Source organism: Camelus bactrianus, chromosome 10, assembly GCF_048773025.1.
Source record: "Camelus bactrianus isolate YW-2024 breed Bactrian camel chromosome 10, ASM4877302v1, whole genome shotgun sequence".
Taxonomy (NCBI): domain Eukaryota; kingdom Metazoa; phylum Chordata; class Mammalia; order Artiodactyla; family Camelidae; genus Camelus; species Camelus bactrianus.
In genome coordinates, this window is record NC_133548.1 from 58,673,036 (window position 1) to 58,698,357 (window position 25,322).

The 25,322-nt window shown below is 43.7% G+C and overlaps 2 protein-coding genes across 3 annotated transcripts in view; one reads left to right on the forward strand and one right to left on the reverse strand.

The window, feature by feature from the left end:
- ME3 (malic enzyme 3) overlaps nucleotides 1-25,322 on the reverse strand; it is a 378,039-nt gene that overhangs the window by 279,641 nt on the left and 73,076 nt on the right. The gene's annotated exons all lie outside the window — the stretch shown is intronic.
- PRSS23 (serine protease 23) lies at nucleotides 16-12,177 on the forward strand. Of its 2 annotated transcripts, none has more exons than XM_045509065.2 (2): nucleotides 16-151; nucleotides 8,226-12,177. In XM_045509065.2, the coding sequence occupies exon 2, from the start codon at nucleotides 8,239-8,241 to the stop codon at nucleotides 9,370-9,372; it is 1,134 nt and encodes a 377-aa protein (XP_045365021.2). In that variant the 5' UTR covers nucleotides 16-151; nucleotides 8,226-8,238; the 3' UTR covers nucleotides 9,373-12,177. The 2 variants fall into 2 exon arrangements, with proteins under 2 accessions (XP_045365021.2, XP_074228918.1); XM_074372817.1 differs by lacking the exon at nucleotides 16-151 and adding an exon at nucleotides 575-732.

Here is a 25,322-nt window from a genome sequence, read left to right on the forward strand (position 1 = left end):
CACGCACCGCACTGGGTGGTGGTGGAGGGTGTGCGAAGCACTGGTGGTCCTGCCACCGGAAGGCAGCTTTCCGCTCCTCGGAGGCACCCGAGACCGTGGGTGAGGCGGCAAGGAACGCGGTCAGCACCTCAAAACTCTGAAAACTCTCAAAGTGCGTGTGGGGTGGGGAGCGCACGGGTTTCTCGCCAACTCCTCAAATTTGCGGAGGGGCTCCCCATGCACCAGGCCCGCGGCCCGAGTTCTAGGCTGTCGACTTTGGGGGGCCCCTGGTCTTTGCGAGCAGGCGGCAGACTGCAGGCAGCAAGGCCCCGGGCTCGTTCAGGACGGGGTGCGCGGGTCGCGGGCCCGGCTGGCCCTTCCCCGAGAGCCGGCGCGGGCTGGCGCGGGGAGGCCGGGACCGGCGAGCGCCGCCGGGGCCACCTGCGCGGGGCCGCACGGCCGCAGGTCCTCTCGGAAGCGCGCCGGCTTTGGCCGGCGGCGAGGGGCGGGGGCGCGGGCCGCGTGCGGGGGGGCGGGCGGCGGCCGCGCGGCTTCCCCGAGGCCGGAGGCGGGGCGGGCGGGCTCGGGAGGCGCGGGGGGCGGACCCGCCCTCTGCCGCCGCTGCCCGCCAGCTCGCCAGCTCGCACTCGGTCGCGCCGCGGGTCCGGCATGGGAGCTGCGCGCGCCCACCCGGCGCCCACACCTGTCTGAGCGGCGCGGCGAGCCGGGGCCCCGGCGGGTGGCTCCGCGCGGGTGAGTGCGGGCGTGGGGGACACCGTCCCGGCGGGGACAGCGGGACAAAGGGCCGGTGCGCGCCGGGCCCGAGGGACCTCGGGCTGCGGGGAGCACTGGAGACCGCGCCCCGGCCGCCCTCGAGGTCGAGGGCTGGTACCGGCGGCCTGGGGGAGCTCCGCCAAGACTCGGGCTGCGGGGCATTTGGATTCACGCAGTGTCACTCATGGGGCGGGTGGGAAAAGAAGGTTTTGCAGCTGCCATCTCTGATGCTGGGTGGAAGTAGTAAAAGAGCCCGCTCTGGACACGCTCTCCTCTGGCTGACAACACCCGAACCTCCTACACACGCAGACGCACACACACACCCCATCACTTTTTTCTTTTTCATGTATGTATTCCAACAAGATCGGAACATTACTTTTTTTTTAACCCTGGGCACGTGATTGTGAACACTACTGAGCAAGCAAGGAAAGTGCAGCAAACAGGTTGGGAAAGTCTCTTCTCTGTAGCTTTGATAACCGTGAGCTTCCCTAGAAACTACTGTCCCTGAATTATCGACAATTGTTGGAAGCAAGTATTTCTTCTTCAACCTGTGGACATTCGTCTCAAGTTAACTTTTAAATGAAAGTTTGAAGAAAGTTTCAAAAATGTTTTAAAAGATGAGGGAGAAGATGAAGGAAAACTACCGCTCCCTTCCAGAATACAAGTGAGGTTTGCTTTCGAACATCTCAGGGGAAAGCAGCTGATAAGAGTCCTGTTTGTTTTATTGCCCTTTGGGCAACACCCATGAGACTTCAGAAACAGCCGCTGGCTGGTGGAAAGCTCCTGGTTGTTTGGCATCTGTGTTGGCATAGGGCAGCCTTCTCAGCTCCTGAAACTGAACTTGAGGGGGTCCCTGTGCACTCCTTAAGAGCAGATAGGCCAGTGCCAGAATCGTTTTCACGAAGCCCTGTGGTAAGGAGTTGAATTTATAGTTTGAAGTCAGCTGTGGACAAAAGCTGAATGCCAAATTAGTATCAGTCTATTTACTGCACTTGTTTCAGAATCATACTTGTGCATAAGAGCATTTAAAATAGACCTTATAACTGCATCTCTCAAGAAGTCTGTTAGGAGTGGATTGGAGGTGGAGTGGGGAAAAGGAACTTAGGAACTGCCACAAAAGCTGCTGTGTCTACTTGTGAAAGTGGTTGTGATCATACGCACACCATCTGCATTTGAATAAGTTGTTTCACTGGTATTTTTCCCACTTAAATAAAGTCAAAAGATAACTTGTTGTGCTTTCCTGTGCCTGAACTGGAAAGGAAGCATTTTTCCAAGGTAACTATTAGGGAATCTCATTTTTGTAACAGTGACAACTTATTCAGGTAGATGATGAATGTAGGTGCATTTTTCTGTCTGTAGCATAAGTGCCAAAGTGCCCATCAGTGGGTCTGATAACATTACTGGCCCCTGTCTGCAGTGTTTAAGAGTCTCAGGTTCTCCTGCACATCTTTTCTCATCATTCCCTTAGGATTTAATCCATCAGCCATTATTCATGCATCACTCCCTCTGACTCCAGGGAATTCGTTTCTCATGGTCTCACCATTGACAGTTTTATGTTCTGTTCTTGTTCTGCTGCCAGGTTTGTTCCAGGCTCACTGGGGTAGTTCATTTTGCCTAAAATCTGATGGAGAAGAAGTTAAACTTTGACCACAAGATTATGTTTAGGGTAGCTGGACTTGTAAATACCCTGCATTTCTTTCCTGTACAAGACTGCAATTCTTATACCATTATGTGATTAGGTTTGCTTCCCTTTAACAGGTTCTGTGCCTCAGGAAAATGAGAGCAAGCTTGGCTGCAGAGTATTCCCAGAGCTTTGTTCATTTTTAGCTATTTGCTTTAGGAATTAGCATGGTTCCACTGTTCAATATCCCTGGCCACAGATTCCATGGAAAAAACCCTTTGCCATCCTTCCAAATGGTGTCCAAAACTTTTATGCTCACAAGCTTTCCTGCTGTTTCTTCCTGTCACTATTATTTATAGTGGTCACAGGAATTCGGACATTGTACAACAGAGAATTTATGTCCTAAGGATTAGATTTTCCCCACCAGCACTTGTTTGCTATAGGAGTTAAATCAGTCTCCCAAACACTTGCCCTCTTGAGGAGGCCTGTGTTGTTGCAGCTTTCAAGGTGCAGAACTGGGAGAGAGCCATCTAGGCGCCCAGTCTCCGAGCAGTGATTTTGTTGTTGTTGTTGTTGTTTTTAAATTTTTTTTGAAGTATAGTTGATTTACAGTGTTTCAAGTATACAGCAAAGTGATTCAGTTATGCATATATATGGATATAAATCTATTCTTTCTTTTTCAGATTCTTTTCCATTATAAGTTATTACAAGATATTGAATATAGTTCCTTGTGCTATACAGTAGGCCCTTGTTGGTCATCTATTTTATATATATTAATCCCAAGCTCCTAATTTATTCCTCCCCACCACTTTCCCCTTTGGTAACCATAAGTTTGTCTTCTGTGTCTATGAGTCCAAGTAGTGATTGTTGTTTGCACGATTGATAATGTGCAGTGTCCCTCTACAGTAAGGTTATTAGTGGGCTTATGAAGTAGCAGCATCTTCATAAGGTATAAATATTTTTAGATGCTGGATAGCGGGACAATGGCTAATGTTAAGTGATGGAACATGGAATGTGTAACCGTCTTGTGAGTCAGATACACAGAGCTGGAAAGAGAATACTGTTTCCATATTACTAAGCATGGTGAAGAAATACTTGCTTACCTTCATTTTCCATTCTGCTTTGTCATTTAGGTGAAGTGATGCATGAAAATACTTAGTTGGAAACTTTAAAAGCTATTTATGTATCTAAGGACTTCTTATCCAGTAAAGGCTTATTCCTAGAAATGAAATGTTGTGGACTTGAACTTTCTTCATCTAGATTTAGATACAAGGATAAGATTTGGAAATCTTCATGCCTTTTTTAAGATGTGAGTTCCAGATAGTTCTATAAGGATAAAGTGATTGATTTGTAAAGGCAAGAGAGAATTGAAAATTATGTAACTCATTAGTTACCTTTCCAGTAGTGAAATAATGAATGTTTTTATTACATCTGTTTACATCCTAGAGTGTTTATGTTTAAATAAACTGAAATGGGCATAGTAATGGCTGACCTAAAGTTTATAAAAATGGAAACAGTAATTGTCTCCTGGGGAATTATTCTAGTATCAGGTGAATTGGGAAATTATTGCAGAGCTACCAAACTAATTTTAAAGCATCACAGTTATCATTGGCATTTTATTAATGGGGAAGGAGTCAGGGCAAGGTGTGAATGCCTCAGGAAAGGCCCTGATTGGGTGGTAGGGTGTGTCCCCCCAGCCACCACCTCTCTGTACACTTTCCTAAGAGCATTCACACCTCGCCATCCTTCACTCCATTCTTGAAAGCCGCCCTCTGCTGGGCCTTTGTTTCCTTTGCAAACTGATAGGGAAACCTTGTCACCCAGACAGGCAAGAGATTAGCATGATAAATTTTCCTTTTCCTTCCCCCCTCCCCGCGCCTCCACCCTCCATAATTCCGTGAGTAAAACTCCTGAGCAGTAAATGACAGTGCAAATGCTATCTGTAGACAACATAGTGCCTGACCTGGACTTTTGTGACGCTGGAAAATTATAAAATGAGAGAATCCTGGATCTGGAAAGACCGGAGCTAAAAGACTAAAGAGATCATCTGGTTTGGGTCACTGTAACAATTTCTAGACCATCCTCAACACACATTTGGTAAGGGAGTGAACAACTTAGGAAGCTTGTAACTTTAACACAATTGTCAATTTAAACCCAGTTGGGGGACCTGAGAACACATACCTTTATCTTCCAGTTTCTGATCAGGTATTTAAAAACCAAATCAATTTGGAGTAAATTGACCTGCATTAATTTCTAAATCTGAATGAAAGTTTGTATTTTTTAATACAATTTTGTGGCTTTCAGAATAACATAGAAACTTTAATCAAGATATGAAACGTTCTCAAAATAAGGTCCTACCACACAAGTTAATGAATAGAATTGAAGTAATAGTACAGGAAACTTGTAAGCAATGTTTCAAACTAATAGAATTAACATTTTTGAGGTATCTGAAAAGTTCATTTCTAAGAGCTTTACCCTGCCCTGTTGGTTCAGTTTTACATATAGATGGCTGACTTCTCCTAAACTGGCTAAATGACCAGAATTTAAGTTGTAAAGGCTCTGGATGAGTAATATTCTTTAATATTAATCTAGAGTATTAATATTCTAGTCATATTCTGCAATAACCTCTTTAGCACCCTCTAACAGCATTCTGTGATTTGTAAGTAGTCCCAAAGGTCCTTGGCATAGTTGTCATCATTTTGCTGAAGAACAAGTTCGATCCTCTGTGTTGAGAGGCTGCAATGAGGCCGTGGCCAGTGAGAGAGCCTCGCTGACCGCCCAGCACTCACACCCAGGAGAAGACTTGTTTCCGTGCTCCACACCCACTAACTCATGAACTGGTTTCTGAAGCATTTCTTTTTCCTTTAGAAAGGCAGATGTTTAAAAATATATACATATTTATTTATATATGCCATCGTGGTGCTTGTGAAATGAGGCATACTTCAAAGTGTTTTTTAAACAGGGGGTTACTATATAGGCAAAGTACTTGGAAAAGTGACACGAGAATCAGTTTTTCCTGTGATGGGGTATATTCATTAAGACAGGGTTCCTAGATGGATTTTTTTTAAAGTGTATTTGAACTAGTTTCAGACTCTTTCATGCCATTCTCTTCCCTGACACCCTTGCCAATGGACAGTTCCAATGTTTGGATAAATGGATAAAGCTAAAGACACAGGCCACTGGCATAATTCTGCTACAGCAAATAATTCACACTCTGTACATCCAGGATCCAATTCACACACAGACTTCAGATTTGGGCTTTGAAGACGCATGTCCTAGATGATAATCCCAGTATATTTTAACTGTCCTGTTCTTCCTGCACCTTGAAAATATCTACAGCTTATGATAATACACTGGATCATACTATCTCATTTCCTCCTCTCTCTCCCCCAAGAACTGTATTTTGAAAACAGGAATACTTGGCAGCTTGAACCTCTGGATTCCATGTTTTCTTTCTTACGATAAGCTGTAGTAAAACCTGGCTGAACGCGTCTGTTGCTCAGTGTTAGCAGGCATTCACGTTCTCCGCGTTAGTCAGAGGGAGGAGGGATGGTGCATAGGGGTCTGGAGTGCAGCCCTGCAGGAGACACGTGACTCCTACTGCATATCACACTTGGCAGGAATTCTGGTGTTGGGGGAGCCTGTAGACAGCAACTTACAGAGACAAGGCTGTCCAAGCCCTGGGTATGTCCAAGGACTGGGTCCTCAGCCAGGAGATGGGAATAATCAAACACAGAGCCATCCCCCAAAGTCTCCTAAAGGGTGGTCCTCACCACACCTAACTCACCCCCAAGCCCTCCTTGGGGAGGAGCACTCTCCCTGCATTAGCATCCCCTCCCTCACCCACGTAGAACCATTAATCCTGGCAGTACCCTCAACCTGCACATAGAAACACATGTGTGCACATACACATGCCCCTCGCCATGATTTCAAAGATTTAGAGAGATAATTAGATGTATTTCCTCCACACGAAAGGGTCCAGGGACTCTTCCTCTTTGGAAAAATGGAGAGAAACAGTTTCAAGGAATCAGAAAGTCCCAAGGCACTGGCTTTTCCAAGCCTTCATTTCTTTGTTTTCCAGCCCTGTACTCGACAGAAGTGGCATCAGTAAGAGTCAAGCAGAAAAGATCCCAGAGGGGAGGTGGGGCAAGCATGTACTTGAGAAACACAGCATGTGGACATTGGGAGGACAGCTTGGCGTGCTCAGCTGGACTAGATCAGATCAATGGGATTTTCCAGTTTTATGTAAAAGAAAGCAAAAGGCACCCCAAAGTTGCCAGCAGGTCTGTGCTCTCAAAGAGGAAGAGTGAGAATAGTGAAACAGTTTCTTCCTGATGCCCACGATGTTCCACTAACCTCTTAAGACCTAACCCCTCCTTGTCCTCGTCTTGGGATCCTTGACTGTGAATGAATTAACCTGCCTGCTAAGTCAGCTTCTCCCGAACAGAAAATTCAGAACCAGTCAGAGCCAACTGATGCTTCAATATTTATAAAAGTACTTCCAATCTTCTTTGTTGTTGTATTTTCTTGTAAGGTAACTTTTCCAGGTCTTTAAATGTACCTTTCAGGATAAAATCCAAACTCCTTCATTTAGTATACACAGCCCTGCATAACCTGCCTCCTGCTGCTGCCTCCACCACGTCCCCGGTACGCACCTTGCTGAGCTGAGTGTAACCCCTGAAATGATTTGTACTATTGCCTGTCTCCATGCCCTCGCACAGACTGTTGTTCCCTCTCTCCAAGTGTCCCCTTCACTCTGCCTCATCTAATTTCTGTTCAGCTTTAACACCCATCTCAAGCATCACTTCCCCTGGAACACCTCCCCTGTCCTTACTGCCCACAACTGGATCTCACGCCCTTTCTCTGAGCTATCACGTCATCCACATACATCTCTGTCACTAGCACTCAGCATGAGTCATTCAAAAAGTATGTTTTTTGAGCCACACTAATTATTCATTCACTCTTTCATTAATACAAGCATCCATTCAATAAATCTTTGTGGAGTGCTAGCATAGACCCAAATTCAAGGCATTTCAACTAACTGGGAACACAGACACACAGACCTGAAAAAGTAACCAATAGAAACAGTCACAATATGATACCTGATGCAACATGAGAGCTTTAGATCTTTAACACAACAAAATCCTAGTAGTATACAACAAAATCCAAACGAAGAAGGAATACTTTGTTAAAGGCCTATCTACTCTGAAACTAAATGTATGATAGTTAAGCTTGTCCTAAATTCAAAGCAAAACTAAAGTTTCCTGACCTCTTCTGAATCACTCACCGCTGAGAAGCAGTTGGAATCCCAGTAAGTGTGACGCTGTGGGGTCATCCTTCCTTGATGCCTTGGTCACTCAATAAACTGCGTAATTTCAGTCTACCCTCTAGATGGGCAAGTTGCTCTGAAAATTTTCCAAGTACAAGTATAATGAGGATGAGAGGAAGGAAGGAAAGAAAGGCAGAGGGACCAGGGAGGTAGGGCTGATGAAGGTGTAGAATCAAGCATAGGGAAGGTTCAGAATTACATGGAAATTGGGGCTGGTGGAGCAGTTCATCTGGGGACTAGTGACCGTACACACACAGCCCTGCAGAAGGCCGGCATCAGGGGCACCTTAAACATGGAGGGGAATGAACACCCGATTTCATTTGGGGCTCCCAGCCACAGGCACTAACAAGGTCAAGTCCTCACGGCATCAGTGAGACCATTACCCTGGAATTCCTCTCCACACCCTGATTCCTGAGGCGGGTTCACAGGTTCAGAGCAATGACAGGCATGCTGCCGGGCTGCTTCCACGGTCCAGGAGCACAGCCTCTCGCGCGGCTGACCTGCTTGTCTTCGTTCCTACAGGGTGGTGCTCAGCATGGCGGGGACTCCGGGCCTCCTCTTCCTCCTCCTCTCCCTCCTCCTCCATACTGTCGGGCCGGTGAGCCCCTACAGCACCCACTGGAAACCCACCTGGCCTGCTTACCGCCTCCCTGTGGTCTTGCCCCAGTCCACCTTCAACTTGGCCGAGCCAGAGTTTGGGGCCGAAGCCAAACTGGAAGTGTCGTCCTCGTGTGGCCCCCAGTGTCACAAGGGAGCCCCAATGCCCACGTATGAAGATGTCAAGCAGTACCTGTCTTATGAGACCCTCTATGCCAACGGCAGCCGCACAGAGACGCAGGTGGGCATCTACGTCCTCAGAAGTGGCCAGGGGGAGTCTCCGGGGAAGTCTCGGAGGAAGCGGCAGATTTATGGCTACGACAGCAGGTTCAGCATTTTTGGGAAGGACTTCCTGCTCAACTACCCCTTCTCAACATCGGTGAAGTTATCCACAGGCTGCACCGGCACCCTGGTGGCGGAGAAGCACGTCCTCACAGCTGCCCACTGCATACACGATGGGAAAACCTATGTGAAAGGAACCCAGAAACTTCGGGTGGGCTTCCTGAAGCCCAAGTTTAAAGATGGCGGTCAAGGGGCCAACAACGCCAGCTCAGCCATGCCCGAGAAGATGAAATTTCAGTGGATCCGGGTGAAGCGCACCCACGTGCCCAAGGGTTGGATCAAGGGCAATGCCAATGACATTGGCATGGATTATGACTATGCCCTCCTGGAACTCAAGAAACCCCACAAGAGGAAGTTCATGAAGATTGGGGTGAGCCCTCCCGCCAAGCAGCTGCCAGGGGGCAGAATCCACTTCTCCGGTTATGACAATGACCGACCGGGCAATTTGGTGTACCGCTTCTGTGACGTCAAAGATGAGACCTATGACCTGCTCTACCAGCAGTGTGACGCCCAGCCCGGGGCCAGCGGGTCCGGGGTCTACGTGAGGATGTGGAAGAGACAGCAGCAGAAGTGGGAGCGAAAAATTATTGGCATCTTTTCAGGGCACCAGTGGGTAGACATGAATGGTTCTCCACAGGATTTCAACGTGGCTGTTAGAATCACCCCTCTTAAATATGCCCAGATTTGCTACTGGATTAAAGGAAACTACCTGGATTGTAGGGAGGGGTGACACGGGGTTCCTTCCTGGCCACACACAATGGTTTCTCAAGTTCTTATTTTAGGAGAGGCCAGATTTTGTCACTGGGAGGGGTGTGTGTGCGCATGTGTGTTTGTGTGAAATGTGTTATCTTTTACCTAATTTCTTTAAATTGCAAGATGACCGGCTATATTATTTGAAAACTGGTTTGTGTGTCATATATCATTTGAGCAGTTTGAAGGCATACTTTTGCATAGAAATAAAAAAAAACATGCTGAGGTTTGGGGCAATAGGGAAGATTGAGTGATTAAGTTAATCTTTCACTTTTTGAGAACATTGATTTTTATTTCATCTGAACTTGTTTCCAAAGTTTATATTAAATACATAGCATACAGAAGAGATAAATTCTTGTGTGTGTGTGTGTGTGTGTGTGTGTGTGTGTTTTCTCCTGAGATTCATCTTGTTTTGTTTAGTGCCTAATCATTAGTATTTCCAGATGGCAAGGTTCTCCACCACATACAACTCTAAGGAACTTTTATAATATTTTTTGAGAGGCAGTTACACGATTTTGGATTTAGGGGCATTTGCACGGTAGTCCTGGGTCACTGAAATAATTTGTTGACTATGTCGGTGCACATCATTAAGCTGTCTCTTACAGTAAGTCAGTATCCCAGGCGTCTTTCGGTTTTGAAATCGTTTCTCGTCTGAAGACACTTGCTCTACTTTTGGGGAAGAATTTGCATGTGGTTCAGCCAGTTCTGCAGTCAGGCCAGAGTAGGCAAGACTGCTTATGCCAGTGCTTCCATTTACAGGATTTCACTCACATTTCTTGAACTAGCTGTCCTCCAGAAGACAATAATCAGGGCCTAATTAGAACAGGCTGCATTGCTTCCCAGCTAACAGTTGTGGTCACACTAAAAACAATCATTGTATTTTACCCCTGGAGTGTAGCACATCTCATGTTTTATCATTTGGATGGAGTAATTTAAAATGAATTAAATTCCAGAGAACAATGGACGCATTGCTTGGCAGATGTCACAACAGAATAACCACTTGTTTGGAGCCTGGCACGGGCATACAGCCTAATCAAAATTATTCTGCACAGTTTTCAGTGCGCTTTCAGGGAGCTGTGTACGGGTGCACTTTGGAAACTTTTCTCTCTTACTTTACTTATTCTATAGTAAAAATATTTGGAAAGTACTTCAAGAAAAACCAATATGGCTTTTTTTCACTAGCTTCAAAAGGGCCTCTTTTACTGGGATATTCTAGGCTGCAGACACTTATAATCAAGTTCAAGAGTAAAAGTGAAAATTGGCAAATGTAAAGCAGATCAAAATCACCACCTCAATAAATTATGGATGTTTTATCAGAATGAAAATTGCAGGATAGGAAGAAAAGACTTTGACTTATTTTGTGTTTTCATTTTATGCCTCCTGGCTTGAGCAGCTCTTTCTAAATGTATCAGTAGAGGAAAAAGCAGATGAATTACAAAGCAGATGTGCCACGTGCTTGCACCCCTGACAACTCCAGCCGGCACTGTGACTGTTTGTTTATGAGGACGTTGAAACCCAGGGCTGATGCTTAAACCTTCTCTGGGTGATTTTTGGCTTGTGTTCCTTGAGCTTTTCTAAAGCATGACCCTGATAAGGCACTTGAGAAACTACAACCATACTGCTGTCTTCAAATCACGTAAGAAATTCTATGCATAGCAGAGCTGCGGGGCCACAGGAATCTCCTGAGTTCCGCCACAGTATGGCTTGGACGCTACCAGGAATCCAGCCTGAGGAAGAAGAGAGGTCTCCTTCTCTGTGCCTGGTATTTGGGGGGTTTGTTTGTCTTTGCTTGGTGCTAAAGGAGGTTCACTGGGCGCCTCGACCAGATCTGGTTTTTTAAAAAATAGATGCTCCTTTATCAAGGCATACTTGATTTCTTGATTTCTCGCAACATTGAAACTTCCTCAGCAAGGGTCAACAGTGGCACAAAGTCAAAATAATACAGTATTTAGTTCACAAGTAGATGTAATTTACTAAGACTAGCACCCACAGGCTATGTCTAGCATAATTCATAGAATTGTAAAGGAAGACAATAAAATAGTTCCATATGCCCACTTTTTTAGTGGTTAAAAAAAAGGAAGCACGGTGTTAAAATATGGAAGTTGAAAAAAAAAGACTCTTGCAACATGATGAACATAATTAACGCTTTACATGTATCAGTTACACGTTGTAAGGATATATTCCTAGTAAGGCTAGAACAATGTTTCCCAAAGTGTGTGCCTTAAACACTCGTCCCTCCAGATTTTCTGCCAAAAATTAAAATGGCATAATCATCAAGGAGGAAGGGGATGCCTCACATTCTTCCCTTTTTCACTGGGGATTTAGTTGCCTGTTTGCACATTAAAAGCTCTAAGAAGTCCTGTAATAAAGAGTCATATTAATGTTTTTAAGTCTGCATTTCAATAAACACCTTTGATCACAGAACCCTTGTTTTCTCATAGGATACTGATGAGCAATTTAGTGTTCCAATCAATACATTTTGGAGACTGCTATCACTGCCTTCTGGTCAAAGTGATGATGCAGAAAGTCTGAGTCCCGAGTGGCGCTGGGTACTGGGGCCTTTTGGGTGAAACAGAACCCCATATTTGGAAATATTCAGAGGGTAAAACGGGAGAGAATAAACTCGAAAATCATTTGTTGTCGAGAATCAGAAGATTGTGGCAGAATTTGGAACACATTTTTTCATAGACTTTATTCAAAGTGCTGGATTTTATAAAGGAGCTAGTCCAAAGGCATGGGAAAATAGGGCTAAAAGAGGTAAAGAAATAAAGAGGTAAAGAAGTCAGTGGCAGAGTTATACGTGTGTTCTTTCCTTTTTTTTTTTTTTTTGGACCAGACATGGATTTAAAAAACAAACAAACAAACTGGGAGGTAAGTCATAACATCAAGGTCACGCTCTTCACTTGTGTGACTCTGCCTGCTCAGTGGGCGGGCAGGCCCACGGTCATTAACACCCAGGTCCGTGTGTAAGGTAGTGGTCTCTCTCTAACACCTGCGGGAGTCTGGTTCAAAACTGGTTGAGGATGCCAAGCTGGCACTGAAATAACAACTCTCTACTGTGCCCACCATGCAGTAGCTGAGGGTAAGTGGCAGCTATCCAGGACTATCCAGAGGAGCTGGCACAGCAGTCCTCAGCACTTCCTCTGTCATTGCTGGTCAGAGCCCGCAGTCAAGGAGCCTAGTGGATGGTCCCTGCACTGGCCTGGCTGTCCTTCTGGCTTTGCCTGAGTTCTACTGCTCAGGTCTGCCCCTGTCCTTGTGAAGCACCAGCTCAAGGATGTCTGGAAGTTGCTTCCCTCAGCCAGTTTTTATGGATATTTGGTAGAGTGGCCATTTAATTTATCATCCAGAATGGAACGCATTTAAGACTGACTGAAACAGAATTCTATGAGGCCAGGGCAGCAGGGACACACCAGTTGTGTCCTGGGAAACCCAGCATGTCTGGTCACCTCGATTGATAAACACTTGGAAGCACTGTACAGAATGTGGACCAACAGCCAACCTTGTTAACCCAGAACAGCAGTGGGGCTACATGCCTCCTTGGCCTGGATCCACATTCTGTGGGCATCTGATAGCAGAAGGGCATTTAAAACCCCTGTTGATGGGGTGGGGTCTAGAGTACATAGGTGGTAAACACCAACCATTTCCAGCAGATGAACAACCCCTCTGTTTTTAGACTTCTGTTTCCCCAGAGAAGGAAATCAACCAGCTTCCAAGACTAGAGTAGATCAGGCTGAGAGGTGGGGCAGCAGACTGGTGTGGGACGGTGACGGCCGTAGAGTTGGGCAGATTGATTCCATAACTGTCTGTTCCTTTTGGTGAATAAATCTCAATGCACTTCAGTTTAAACTTAAAACCCTCCTATCTGATTGAAAGATCCTCCCTCTCTCTCCGGGTTCCTACTCCTCCAGTGGGCTGGGGTAGAACAGAGGAAGAGGAAAAGGGCAAACATCTGTGTCCTCTCCTCAATTGTTGCTACTTCTCTGACAACATCAGCTCTTCCATCCTCCTTAGCTCTTACCTTTTGTGATGTAACCCTCTGCCTCTTGCTGTTGGGGCACCCTTACCTGGCAAACAGGCCTCTCGAGTGGTGAACCAGGAAAAGAACCCAAACCCAGCCATCCTCTTCCAGTTTGGCATTACATGAGAAACTCACAGGCTTGCTATAGCTAACTGTGAGCTGCTCATTAACGATCTAGAGAGAAGCTGTTCTAGGCTGAGGGCACTGAAGTGCAGGGGCCCCTGGCAGGATCTAATTCAGTCTGTTCAGGAAGCAGGGGTTAAAAAGTATAAACTTACACTGTAAAATAAATAAGTCATGGGGATGCAATGTAGAATACGGTAACTATCAATAATACTGTTTTGCATATTTGTAAGTTGCTAAGAGCAAATTTTAAAAGTCCTCATCACAGGAAAAGAATTTGTAACTATGTGTAGTAATGAATGTTAACTAGACTGATTGTGAAATTATCATTTCACAATATATGCAAATATTCAATCATTATGTTGTACATCTGAAACTAGAATAATGTTGTATGCCAATTATATCTCAATTTTTAAAAAAGAATAACAGGTTTGGGGCTGAGCATCCGGGTAGATTGCATGTACTATTTGCTGAGATGGGAAAGACTGGGGAAAGAGGATTCGATTTGGAATCAGGGTGGGGCGGGGGTGGGGGTGACAAAAATCAAGAATGTTTGTATTAGTCATGTTTGAAATGTCTAGTGGACAACCAAGTGGACATGTCAAGTGAGCACGCCGATTATTAAGAATCTCTGATTGCAAAACTCGGTAGAGAGATCTTGAATCAGCATGTAGGTGGCATTTAAAGCCACAGAGCGAGGTGGTATCACCTGGGGAGACAACAAAGAGAGGAGGCTTGAGAAGCCAAGAGGGCTGGGGACAGAATCCTGGTGCACTGTCCTTTAGAGGTTGGGTTCCTAGAGGAGGAAGTGGGGGAGGAGGAGGCTGCAAAGAGGCTGAGAAGAAGCAGCCAATGAGGTCAGCGGAAAACTAGGAAAAGCTCAGAAGCCAAGAGAAGAAAGTCTGAAGCCAGGTGAGGGAGGGAGGAGGGCAAAGGGACGCGACAAGAAGAAGTCGAGTTTAGAAGAGCCCCTCTGGCTCCAGTCGGCAAGGCAGGGTGTGGCGGGCAGCCAGGGAGGAGCCATCTGGCCCTCCAAGCACAACTTTGCCTGGCGCACCTCTGCGCTCCCCGCGGTTCTGCTCCCTCACTGCCTGTGATGACTGATTAACTGAATCCTCAGCTGAGCCTCGGGATAGCTCTGCCCTCAGGAAGGGCAAGGATTCAGGGCCGCAGGCTCCGTGGGGGAGTCCGAGGGTCGCTATAACCCGGGTTCAGGGAGGCCCATGGTGGTCCCCTCCCGTCCAGCCTGTTGTTCTCTGAGAGTGGAAAGTGCAGGGTGACTCTTCAGTGTATGTGTGTGTGTGTGTGTGTGTGTGTGTGTGATCAAGTGAGTAAAAATTCCAAGTGCTCTCTTAGTCCTGATTTATCCCGGGCCCCATCTTCAGACTTTAAAAGGACTAAGGCACTCTCTTCCATAAAGAGCGAGGACAGCTTTGAGAAGTGTCGAGTTCCAATCCACTGAAGCAAGACTGAAGTGTTTCCATTGGAGAGAAAGAGGAGTCTCAGAAAATGAAATAAACAGAGCAAGTGTCTGGAATGGGAGCAGCAGCTGTGGGAACAGCCAGCGGCTCAGCCGTGCCACAACTGAGCTGTCTTCTCAGGAAGGCCTTCCCTGCACCTTTTCTAAAAGCTCCCCCACAGCTGCCCAAGGCATGTTCTAAAGCAAAGACCTGGTTGGGTCACTCCCCTTTGTGTCCTGTTGACTAGACTCTGGCCACTAGAGGATAAAGGTTAGTATTCTTAGCCTCGAATCTACCACCCATCCAATATGGTGGTCAAGTTTATCCTCCATTGCTCCCTAGTCATACAGCCTGGCCTCCAGCAAGCTGCACTAAATGCACTGTGTTTTCAAGCCACCCCCATTGCCCAAGCTCTCCTCCTCTGCCAAGGCTGCCCTTCCCCCATCTCGCTAATTATTCAGCTATTCAACTACACTTCAGCAATAAGCCCCTCTTGGTGCCGGTCACTGTCAGCTGACACTGGAGCTGCAGAGACAGACTGGACACATCCCTGTGCTCGAGGTGTTCCTGTGTCTTCTCCTTTTGAGGTCACTGTAGTCACGTGTCCAGCTCTACCTCCCAGAGTGGTAAGGCTCAGGAACTACTTCGTCTAGGAGAATATCTTGGTGTCAGTAAAATGGAACTGCCACTTTGTAAATTGAACTAATTGAATGTTCCACTCACATTTCAATAAATCTTTGAGTTAGGTTGCCCTGTCTGGTTAGTGCATTTCTTTTCTGGGATTTATTAATACTGCTCTACATCCAGTTCCCTGATGGAAAATGCCATGTTTGGTAAACCAATGTAACTCAAGCATGACTAATATCCTCCATGGATCAGCCTTACTTGGACATAGGACATTGTCCTTCAGAAGTGACACATGTAACCACTTCAGGGTATTTGTCAGACCAACCAAACATAGAGTCAGAAAATCCCACGGAAATGCCATCAGTTTTTTCTATCCTCATGGGAAAAATGTGTTTGTTGATTGACTAAATAATATCAGGGAGAATTAATTCAATTCCCCCCCGCCTTTTTTGATCAGCTTTGTTATGCCTCATTAAGTTCATTGAGCTGTTTAATGTCCCACAGTCACTTCATTTGCCTTCATCTGAGGGCTCAGAAATGGCAAAATGCTATGGAGGTTCATTCATAAAAATAATTTGACTTGAAAATCCAATTATTTATAACAGCCACCACTGTGTGAAAGGATAAAACATATAATGATTACACTTGAGTCTATCCATACAGACATTAACATTTGTGATCAGATTTCTTTCAGTCCATTTTTTTTAATGGTTCATTTTTGTTGAAAATACAGTTCTTTGAGAATAAGAAAGAAACTTGGATTTGATTTTTTAAATTATCTTCTTACTGTGAGCTGCTGTTTCCTGGACATTTTCTATTTCATTTATAATGTGTCTTCGATCATATTTTTCTTGAATCTGGTGCTCCATAACCCCTTTATATAGTGTTTCTTTTAGATACCATTTTTAAAAACTTTTATCTTGAAATGTTATCAATCTGTCTAGAGAGTCAATTTAGTTATTTTCAAATTTTAAGCTCTTTAGATCATTACAATTGAAAAGATGAAAAACAAAGTAAGAAATTCTGTGATTGCAAATCAAACTTTTGCAAGTGGCTGGCCAGCACTTTTGAGACAAAAGTCTATACTTTCATGATGTGCCCTATATTTCTAGCTTACTGATTGTCACCATATTCTTGAAGGGAGACAAAGAGGCTTGTCTGATATACCTGAACATCAATTAGAGTTCTTTTGTAGAGTGTATCACTGTTCAACTCTAATGTTTGCCATTGGCTCACTGACTTTTTATAACCAGTGAAAACCCATCCAAGAATCTTGCAATTTCCTCTTGAATTTGTTCTTATAATGAATTTACACTGTATGGAGGTAAGTACTAGGCTATTCATTAATGAAATTAATAAGCATTTATTGAGGGCCTGCTGTGTGTCAGGCACTTTTCTAAGGGCTTTACATAGATTAATTAATTCATTTACTTCTCACTACAAATGGATGGAGGAAGCATTGGTTTTTATCTCCATTTCAGAGATGGGAAAATTGAGGCACATAGACATTAACTTGACAAAAACACACAGCTAAAATTGGGATTCATATCCTGGCAGTCTGCCTCCAGAGCTCATGCTCTGTTCTACTTACAGCAAGATGCCACAGAACTACGAGGAAGGTAGCAACTAACATGCCTCCCAGTTGAGGGAGGGGCATCAGCGACTACAGCACAGAGCAAGAGATGTTTAATCCTTGACAAAACTTCCATTTAATCCCCGAGAGCAACTACTAGCATATATTGAGTCATCTCAAAAGAAGATGCACTAGAAAAAATTAAGTGCATATATCTGCAAAGCTGCACTGCATACCTAAGAGCTTGTAATATCAGTACACATGTAATATAAATCATGCATGACTCTATATTCATTTTATGTGCTAATGAAGAATTCTAAGATTTCCTTTACATGCTTGTCATATCATAAGTCTGTCGTTCATTAAAACCTATTTCAGACATCCAACATTCAGAAGTTTCTGAAGTGCCTTGGGGAAAGGATCCAGGTTTTTAAGATACACTGTTGTTCTAATTCTGTTGTTTGTCATAACATGACTCTGAATAACTTTTATTTAATAAGTGTTTCTGACCATTTAGTAAGATCTAAGTCAAAAAATAACCCCCCAAAATAAATGGCAGCCTGAAATACCACATTGGTCTGCAGATTCAGACTAAATGATCTCGGATTTCTTCAAGCTTTGAAAAATACACTAAAAAAACCTCTCTCCCCAAGTGAACTTTCCCAGGCCAACTGGGCTAACGTTTGCTCATTCTTGGCTCGCCCCCTAGTGGTGTACTCTACTTATGACTATTTCTCGGATACTAACAAGTAAAACTCCTGGTGGCTCTGGGTATTTGTTTTTAGTTTTGTCCCTTCCACACCTTTTTGCATTTGCCCAGAAGGACCTCCAAAGACAGCATCTTGAGATGAAAAGTGAACAATGTGCAAAGTGGCCCAGACATGCTGTTGGCACTGATGGTGGTGAAATCCTTCCTTCAAGTTTGTGCTCTTTCTTTTCCTCTCTCTACCACGGGACCATGTCTTTACTTACCCACCCCTCACTCTCTTCCCTTTGTCAACATCCCACTGGAGTGGTGCCAGGTAGTCTGAGGGTGTGACAATGACTTATAGGCAATGCTGTGCCTTGAAAATTCCAATAAAGCCCATTGAATGCTGCTGGCGGGAGCCCCATCCTCTCACCCACATAAGCAAGTCACCACCCTAGAGGCCTCAGTCAGTCCCAGACTTCACGGCTCCTTCTGGGCAGCTGGGGCTGTTACTTGCTGGCCCAGCCACTTGAGCATCATCCAAATAGCACAAGAAGGGTGAGACCCGGCCAGCATCATGGACCTCACCCTCTGCAGAATGCTGAGTCCTGGTCCAGAACCAGGAAACTCAGTGCACACACATCATTACTTTGAACAACCTTCTTTAACAAGCAAAGAGCCAATACTTGGCTTGATGGAATGAGTACCTATATATAAAATAGATAAACAAGGTCCTAATGTATAGCACAGGGAACATATATTCAGTATCTTGTAATAGCTCCTATAATGAGAAAAATATGAAAAGGAATATGTATGTATAACTGAATCATTATGTTGTACACCAGAAATTAACACACTGTAAACTGACTATACTTCAATAAAATTAAATAAATAAGAAGTTAGAATCCCAATAAATTTTTTTTAAGTAAAACAGTTTTTTAATCATCCTGAAGAAAATAATCACCGGCTTTTATCTGAATTTTATAAGGATTGATGTCACAGATGAAGTGAAGATGAGTGAAGAGAGGATTCTTATTTATATGCAAAATAATGTCTATAACATGGGACTAGTCATTTCTTCCCAGCACAGTTGTGAGCATTAGAAATGGGGAACGAAAACTGACCAGCGAATTGTCCAGCACACTGTAGGGGTCCATTCATTGATTCATTCAGCCTGAAAATATTTATTGAGCACCTATTATATACAATGCACCCACTTAGGTAAAACTGAAAGATGTGCACCCTTGTGAAGCTTGCATGGCAATTTCTCCTGCCGCAACTCAAAAAACACAATTTAGGGGGGAAATGATCACCGACTTTCAGGGACTGGCAGTGTCATGTTGGAGAGGGGCTGCCACGTTCGGTGCGGTTGTAGAAAGCAGAAGTAGGACCAGCCGGTGGACTTTCGAGGGCAGCTGTTTTCCCCCAGTGAAAGGAAGACCCTGGCTATAATCAGCACTGACAGGAAATGGGATGGGGCTAAGTCTGGAGGCAGCGGTGGGGGTGGGCTGGAGGCTGTTCCATCAATGGAAGGGTTTTGCAGAGAATTCAGGACCTAGTGTGAGGGATCTCGACAGTGCACACCAAGCAGGGATACCTGAAATCCACGTTTCCTTCTACCTCTTAGATCCAAGATGCTAGGACTGAGATGGAAACCAAGGTAATTAGCCAGAACGGGGCTGAGACTAAAAAGGTGAGCCAGGGAGTGTATATGCAGGCTCCACGCTGGCTACTGATGAACTGGAGCTACAGGTTCCTGTCATCTTCCGCCTCCAGGAATCCAGCACCTGGGGTCTGCGTCTGACCAGGCTGAGGGTGGGGAAGACCTTATCAGGAGATGGCGGCAAGTCACTGTCCTAAGAGTCAGGAAGCCATCAAGCAACTGGACATAAACATGGAAGCAGAGGATAATAATGATTAGACCTGCAATGTATTGAGAGCCTATTTCTCTTAATTTAGTATTTTCAGTGTGTAAAAACACCCTGAAAATAGGTATAGTTAATCCCATTTTACAGAACTGAGAGCCTGAGATGTTAACTAATTAACCAAAGGATACACAACTAATTAATAGTGAAGCCAGGGCTTGAACTCACTGTCTCTGTTCTTCCATGATGCCTCCCTAGTACGTGGAATGAGGCAGGGGACCTGGGTTCCACTCCTTCCCTGGACCTCATTTTCCAACCCTCAGTGAGAGAGGTGGGCTCAACAATTTCTAATTCAATTCAACCACCACCTCCTGAGGACTTACTAGATCCCAGAACCTGGCTAGGAGCAGAGGTTTAAGGTGGCCTGTCCTCATGGCGTTCACAGAAGAGTGAAGGAGGTAGGGTCACAAACAGATTTGCAAAAGAAGATGCTTAGTGATGCTTACTTCTGTTCATGCTCCCACGCTCTGATTCATTTTAATGGCACAAAGCTCAATCACAAAGGTTACACTGAGAATTCAGAGCAGGGGGCCTTCGGGAAGAGAGGCTGAAGCTAAAGAGGGCCCTGCCCGGGAGAAAAGAGGTGGAATGAGAACCGTGGGTGGTGGGGGCAGGTGAGCATTCAGTTCTGAGATTGTGCTGGAACTCGCTCTCTCCTCTGGAGTTCCTCAGCCCACAAAACCCCATGAGCAACAGCAGAGGACCATGTTTGGGTACCTGACCCTGTTTAGAGGTGCATGGTCACTTTAACTCATTGTGATTTAAATCTCACTTGTTTCTACTACAGCTTCCCTCCCATCTCCTACTTTGAACTAGTGGGTGCTCAGTAAGAGAGGTGAACCGAGGCAGAGATGGGTGCCAGCTCTTCACAGGATGCTGATTTGACTACATGTGGTTCCTTGACCCTGTCTGTGATCAAAGCACCACTAACCCAGTAAACCCAGAAAGGAGCCTTTGCCAAGCCGGGCAGTGGGAAGCCATCACATCTCTCTGTGGGCACGGGCACATGAGGCCAAGATCACAGCTGAATGTCTGTGGGAACGGGATAGCTCTGCAAATAGATCAGCAGAACCAAGTTTCCAAAACAGGAGAAAGTGTGAGCCTCTCCAGTCTCCATGGATTGTGGCCCAAATTCTTCTAAGGAGTAACAGCTCCGTGGCATTATTGAATGTGAAATCTAAATATTTGCTTTAGGAGATTATAGGAAAGCTGTTGAATCATAAGTGATGGCCCGATTTTGTACCCTCATGAACAGGTTATTGACACGGGGGAAGGTGTTATGCCTCTATCATGCTTTATTCCTTAAAATGCTTCTTCCAGCCTTCCCTTTCTTTGTGCCTATTCATCATTTTTCTTAATTCAGTATCTGGATTTTATAGAATCCTTTACAGTTTGACACCTCTTTTGCTCCCCTCCCATAACAGCCCTGGTCATCACCTTCATAATCATATTTTCTCACAACTATGTATTGTTCTTCACAGTTCGTAAAACACACATTCATGATGTCATGAACCCCCTAAAAGCCCCATGAGGCCGATAAAGCAGTTGCTATTACACACATTTTACAGGTGAAAAAACTGCCAGCTAAAGAAGTTAAATCATTCGCTCCAGGCTGCTAAGCTCAGTAGTTGAGTTTGGAATTGAACACAACCCTCCCCCTGCTTAACACTCTGGGTCTCAGCCAGCACCCTACATCAACAAGGTCCTGCATTTGGGCTGTGACGGACTTTACACAAGACTTGGATTCTGTTTTGTATTTATGTTCTTTTGTTTTTTTTTTTTTTTCAGATACCAAAACAGAAACAGTCATAGACATAGAATACAAACTTGTGGTTGCCAAGGGGGCGGGGGGTGGGAAGGGACAGACTGGGATTTCAAAATTTGTAGATACTGACAGGCATATGCAGAATAGATAAACAAGATTATACTGTATAGCACAGGGAAATATATACAAGATCTTGTGGTAGCTCACAGCAAAAAAAAAAAAAAAGTGACAATGAATATATGTATATTCATGTATAACTGAAAAATTGTGCTCTACACTGGAATTTGACACAACATTGTAAAATGACTATAACTCAATTAAAAATGTAAAAAAATTTTTTAAATATAAAAATAAAAAAATAAAACTGATTAAAGTTGCTAGAGAAGCTATGTTAAACCAAATGAATTGCAAAAACAACTCATAAACTAGTAATCACTAAAAGGTTAATATGAAACAATAAAAATGATACATAATAAAAAAAAGACTTAGATTCTACTTTTATAAAATTTTTTAAAATTTTGAACTAACTGTATGATTTATAAGGCAAACTGTATATATTAAAAGAAATTCACATATTTGCATGCTAAATAAACATTTTATAATGCAAATTACCACCACCTCACCCACCCTCCCCAGATTTCGGAAATGGACTCGCATTGTTAGTCATTATGAGGTACTATGCATTAGGTGCTCAATAAACATATCGTTAGATGGATGGATGGATGGACGGATGTGGTGCTGGCCCTGTTCTGGGTCCTGAAGACACACATTGAGCAGAACAGGCAGGTGCCTGGCTCCACATCACTCACAGTCAGTGGAGAGACTGACCGCCCGAATGCCATCTCACTTAGGTCTGATGAGTATTAGAATGTTAAATGTTAACTTTATCCTAGTCCAGGGTTTGATCTATCCCTTAGGCCCATAAGTACAGTGCCTGAGGCCCATAAGTACAGTGCCTGAGGCCCCCAAGCCTTTTAGGAAACTATAAAGACATTTGAACCCTGTGAAACAACAACAGATACAAAAATGAAATGATTCTCAAACACTGCTGGGATCTTGCAAACCAAAAAGAATAAAAATTGCACTATGTGTAAGATGTAATATATTGACTTTGTTAACTCAACTTCATTTTTGTCTTTATTGTTTGTTGAAATTTTCATTACATTTGAAAACAATTTAAAGTTAGAATTTCTCACATGGCAAGATCGCTGGAGAATGCACAAAGATTTCTCAGATATTACAAGCAAGCTTAAAGTAAGTAACATAACCAATTATCAAAAACATAATTATAAAAAGACTTTCAAAAACCTTACATGAAGCATCAGGGGAGGCAGCACACTCAACTCCGGCCCCCACCACCCACAGCGGGGCACCCATGAGCAGCAGCAGTGCCTGCAAACCCTATTTCCTCCCCTCCCCCTACCTCCACCTCCTGGACACAATGGAGGTGCCTGCCATCTAGGTCCCCCAGACAGGGATGGCAGTGACAGTGACAGTGACAGCAGCAAGGTACCAGCACCCAAAATCCACAAGCAGTGACCATGAGGGCACCAGGAGATACCCCTAAGAGGGAGTGGAGAGTGGAAAGTGCCCGCTCTCAAATATAGCCAGAGACAACTCAGATAGAAGAAACCAGAGACTTGTGCTACAGCACCGCTGAAAAACAGAAGAAAGGCCTCTAATTACTAACTGTTGAATTGTTAGAATCAAGTAAAGAAGCTTAAAGAAGAAAAGTGTTCATTACTTCAAATGCACCGGCAGAGGGACAACTCATCAAGCACCATGAAGAACCACAGTGGTGTGGTATCACAAAAGGAAAATGGTGCTTCCCTAGAAACAAACTTAACGTTAGGGAATCTTTCGATTTAACTGACAGAGAAGTCAAAGTAGCTGTCAGGGAGAAACTCAACAAGCTGTAAGAAAACTCAGAAAGGCAGTTCAATGAGCTCAGGAATAAAATTAATGAACAAAAGGAACACTTTACCAAGGAGACTGAAACTCTAAGAAAGAAAAGAAATTTTGGAGCTGAATAACAATAAATTAGATGAAAATTGCATTAGAAAGCATCGCAAATAGAGCAGACCTCAACACAACAAAGGCCATATGTGACAAACCCACAGCTAACATCATACTCAGTGGTGAAAGACTGTAAGATTTCCCTCTAAGATCAGGAGCAACATAAGGATGCCCACTCTCGCCACTCTTATTCAGTATTATGTTGGAAGTTCTAGCCAGAGCATTAGGCAAAAAAAGAAAGAAAGAAAAGGCAACCAAATTAGAAAAGAAGAAGTAAAACTGTCACTATTTGCAGATGGTATGATTTTTTTATATATAGAAAACCCTAAAGATCTCGTCAAAAAAGCTAGTAGAAATAATAAATGAATACAGTAAAGTAGTAGGGTACAAAATCCATATGCAAGAATTTGTTGTGTTTCTATACACCACAACAAACTAGCATCAAGAGAAATTAGGAAAACAATCCTATTTACAATTGTAAGAAAAGAATAAAATATCTAGACATTAATTTAACCAAGAAGGTACAAGACCTGTACACTGAAACTTAAAGACATTGTTGAAAGAAACTGAAGAAGACACAAAGAAATGAAAAGATATTCTGAGCTCATGGATTAGAAATTTAACTTGTAAAAAACGTCCATATTACCTAAAGCAATCTACAGATTCAATGCAATTGTATCCAAATCCAATTGATATTTCACACAGAAATAAAACCAAAAATCCTAAAATTTACGCCAACTACAAAAGATCTCAAACAGCCAAAGCAATCTTGAAAATGAAGGAAAAAGCTGGAGGTTATCACACTCCCTGGCTTCAAATTATGACACAAAGCGATAGTAATCAAAATAGCACAGTAATGGCAGAAAAACAGACATACAAGTCAACGGAACAAAATCAAAGAGCCCAGAAATAAACCCACACGTTTATAGACAATTAATTTACCACAAAGGAATGAAGAATATATAATGAAGAAAGGATAGTCTCTTCAATGAATGCTGTTGGCATAATAACACCCGGGCAACAACCACTCCTTCTCTGATGCCATAAGCCACAAGTGAAAACTTAGTCAAAACAGAAGAGCGCAAGTTGTCTTTGGAAAAGTTGATGAAGGCTTCAGCATCATACCATCTCAGCTTGAGTGCCTTCTATTTTCCTACCTACAAAAGGAGAGAAAATGAATCATTTTCTCACTTGTCAAGTGAATAGGAAAATGATCATTGAAATACATTAATCACATGCAGGGAACATTTACCCCTCAAAAAGAACCTAAGGTAAAACACATCCTAATAACACAGAAGCCGCCACTTGTCTTGGCTATGTATTTAGAATGAGCTCGTTTGAAATGATCATTTTTCTATTGATGTTGATTGATAGCCCAAAAGCAAGGTGCCAAAATAGTTTTTTCCAAATATAAAACAAGAGAGTGGATATTGTGGTCTCTAGTCCGTATAATGCAATATGTGGTTGGGTACCTAGGAATTCTAACATAAGTACTGTTACCGATATTCATTCTGCAAATGCTACCTAGTAGTGTATTCAGTTTAAAACAAAGACACATAGATTGAAAAGTAGCATTTTGTAAGCTCTGAACATGAATTTCTTTCATTTAGTCCTCAACGTTTGAAAAAGTTTTCATAAATTATAATTGTACAATGTAGATGCTGGAATTAAAATTAAAACAATGTTTTCCAATGAAAAAAATAAATAAGAATAATTGGTGTAGGGAAAACTG

Bases quoted from the DNA above. Each gene is read 5' to 3' on its own strand.
- PRSS23 (XM_045509065.2), top strand. From the start codon at position 8,239: ATGGCGGGGACTCCGGGCCTCCTCTTCCTCCTCCTCTCCCTCCTCCTC.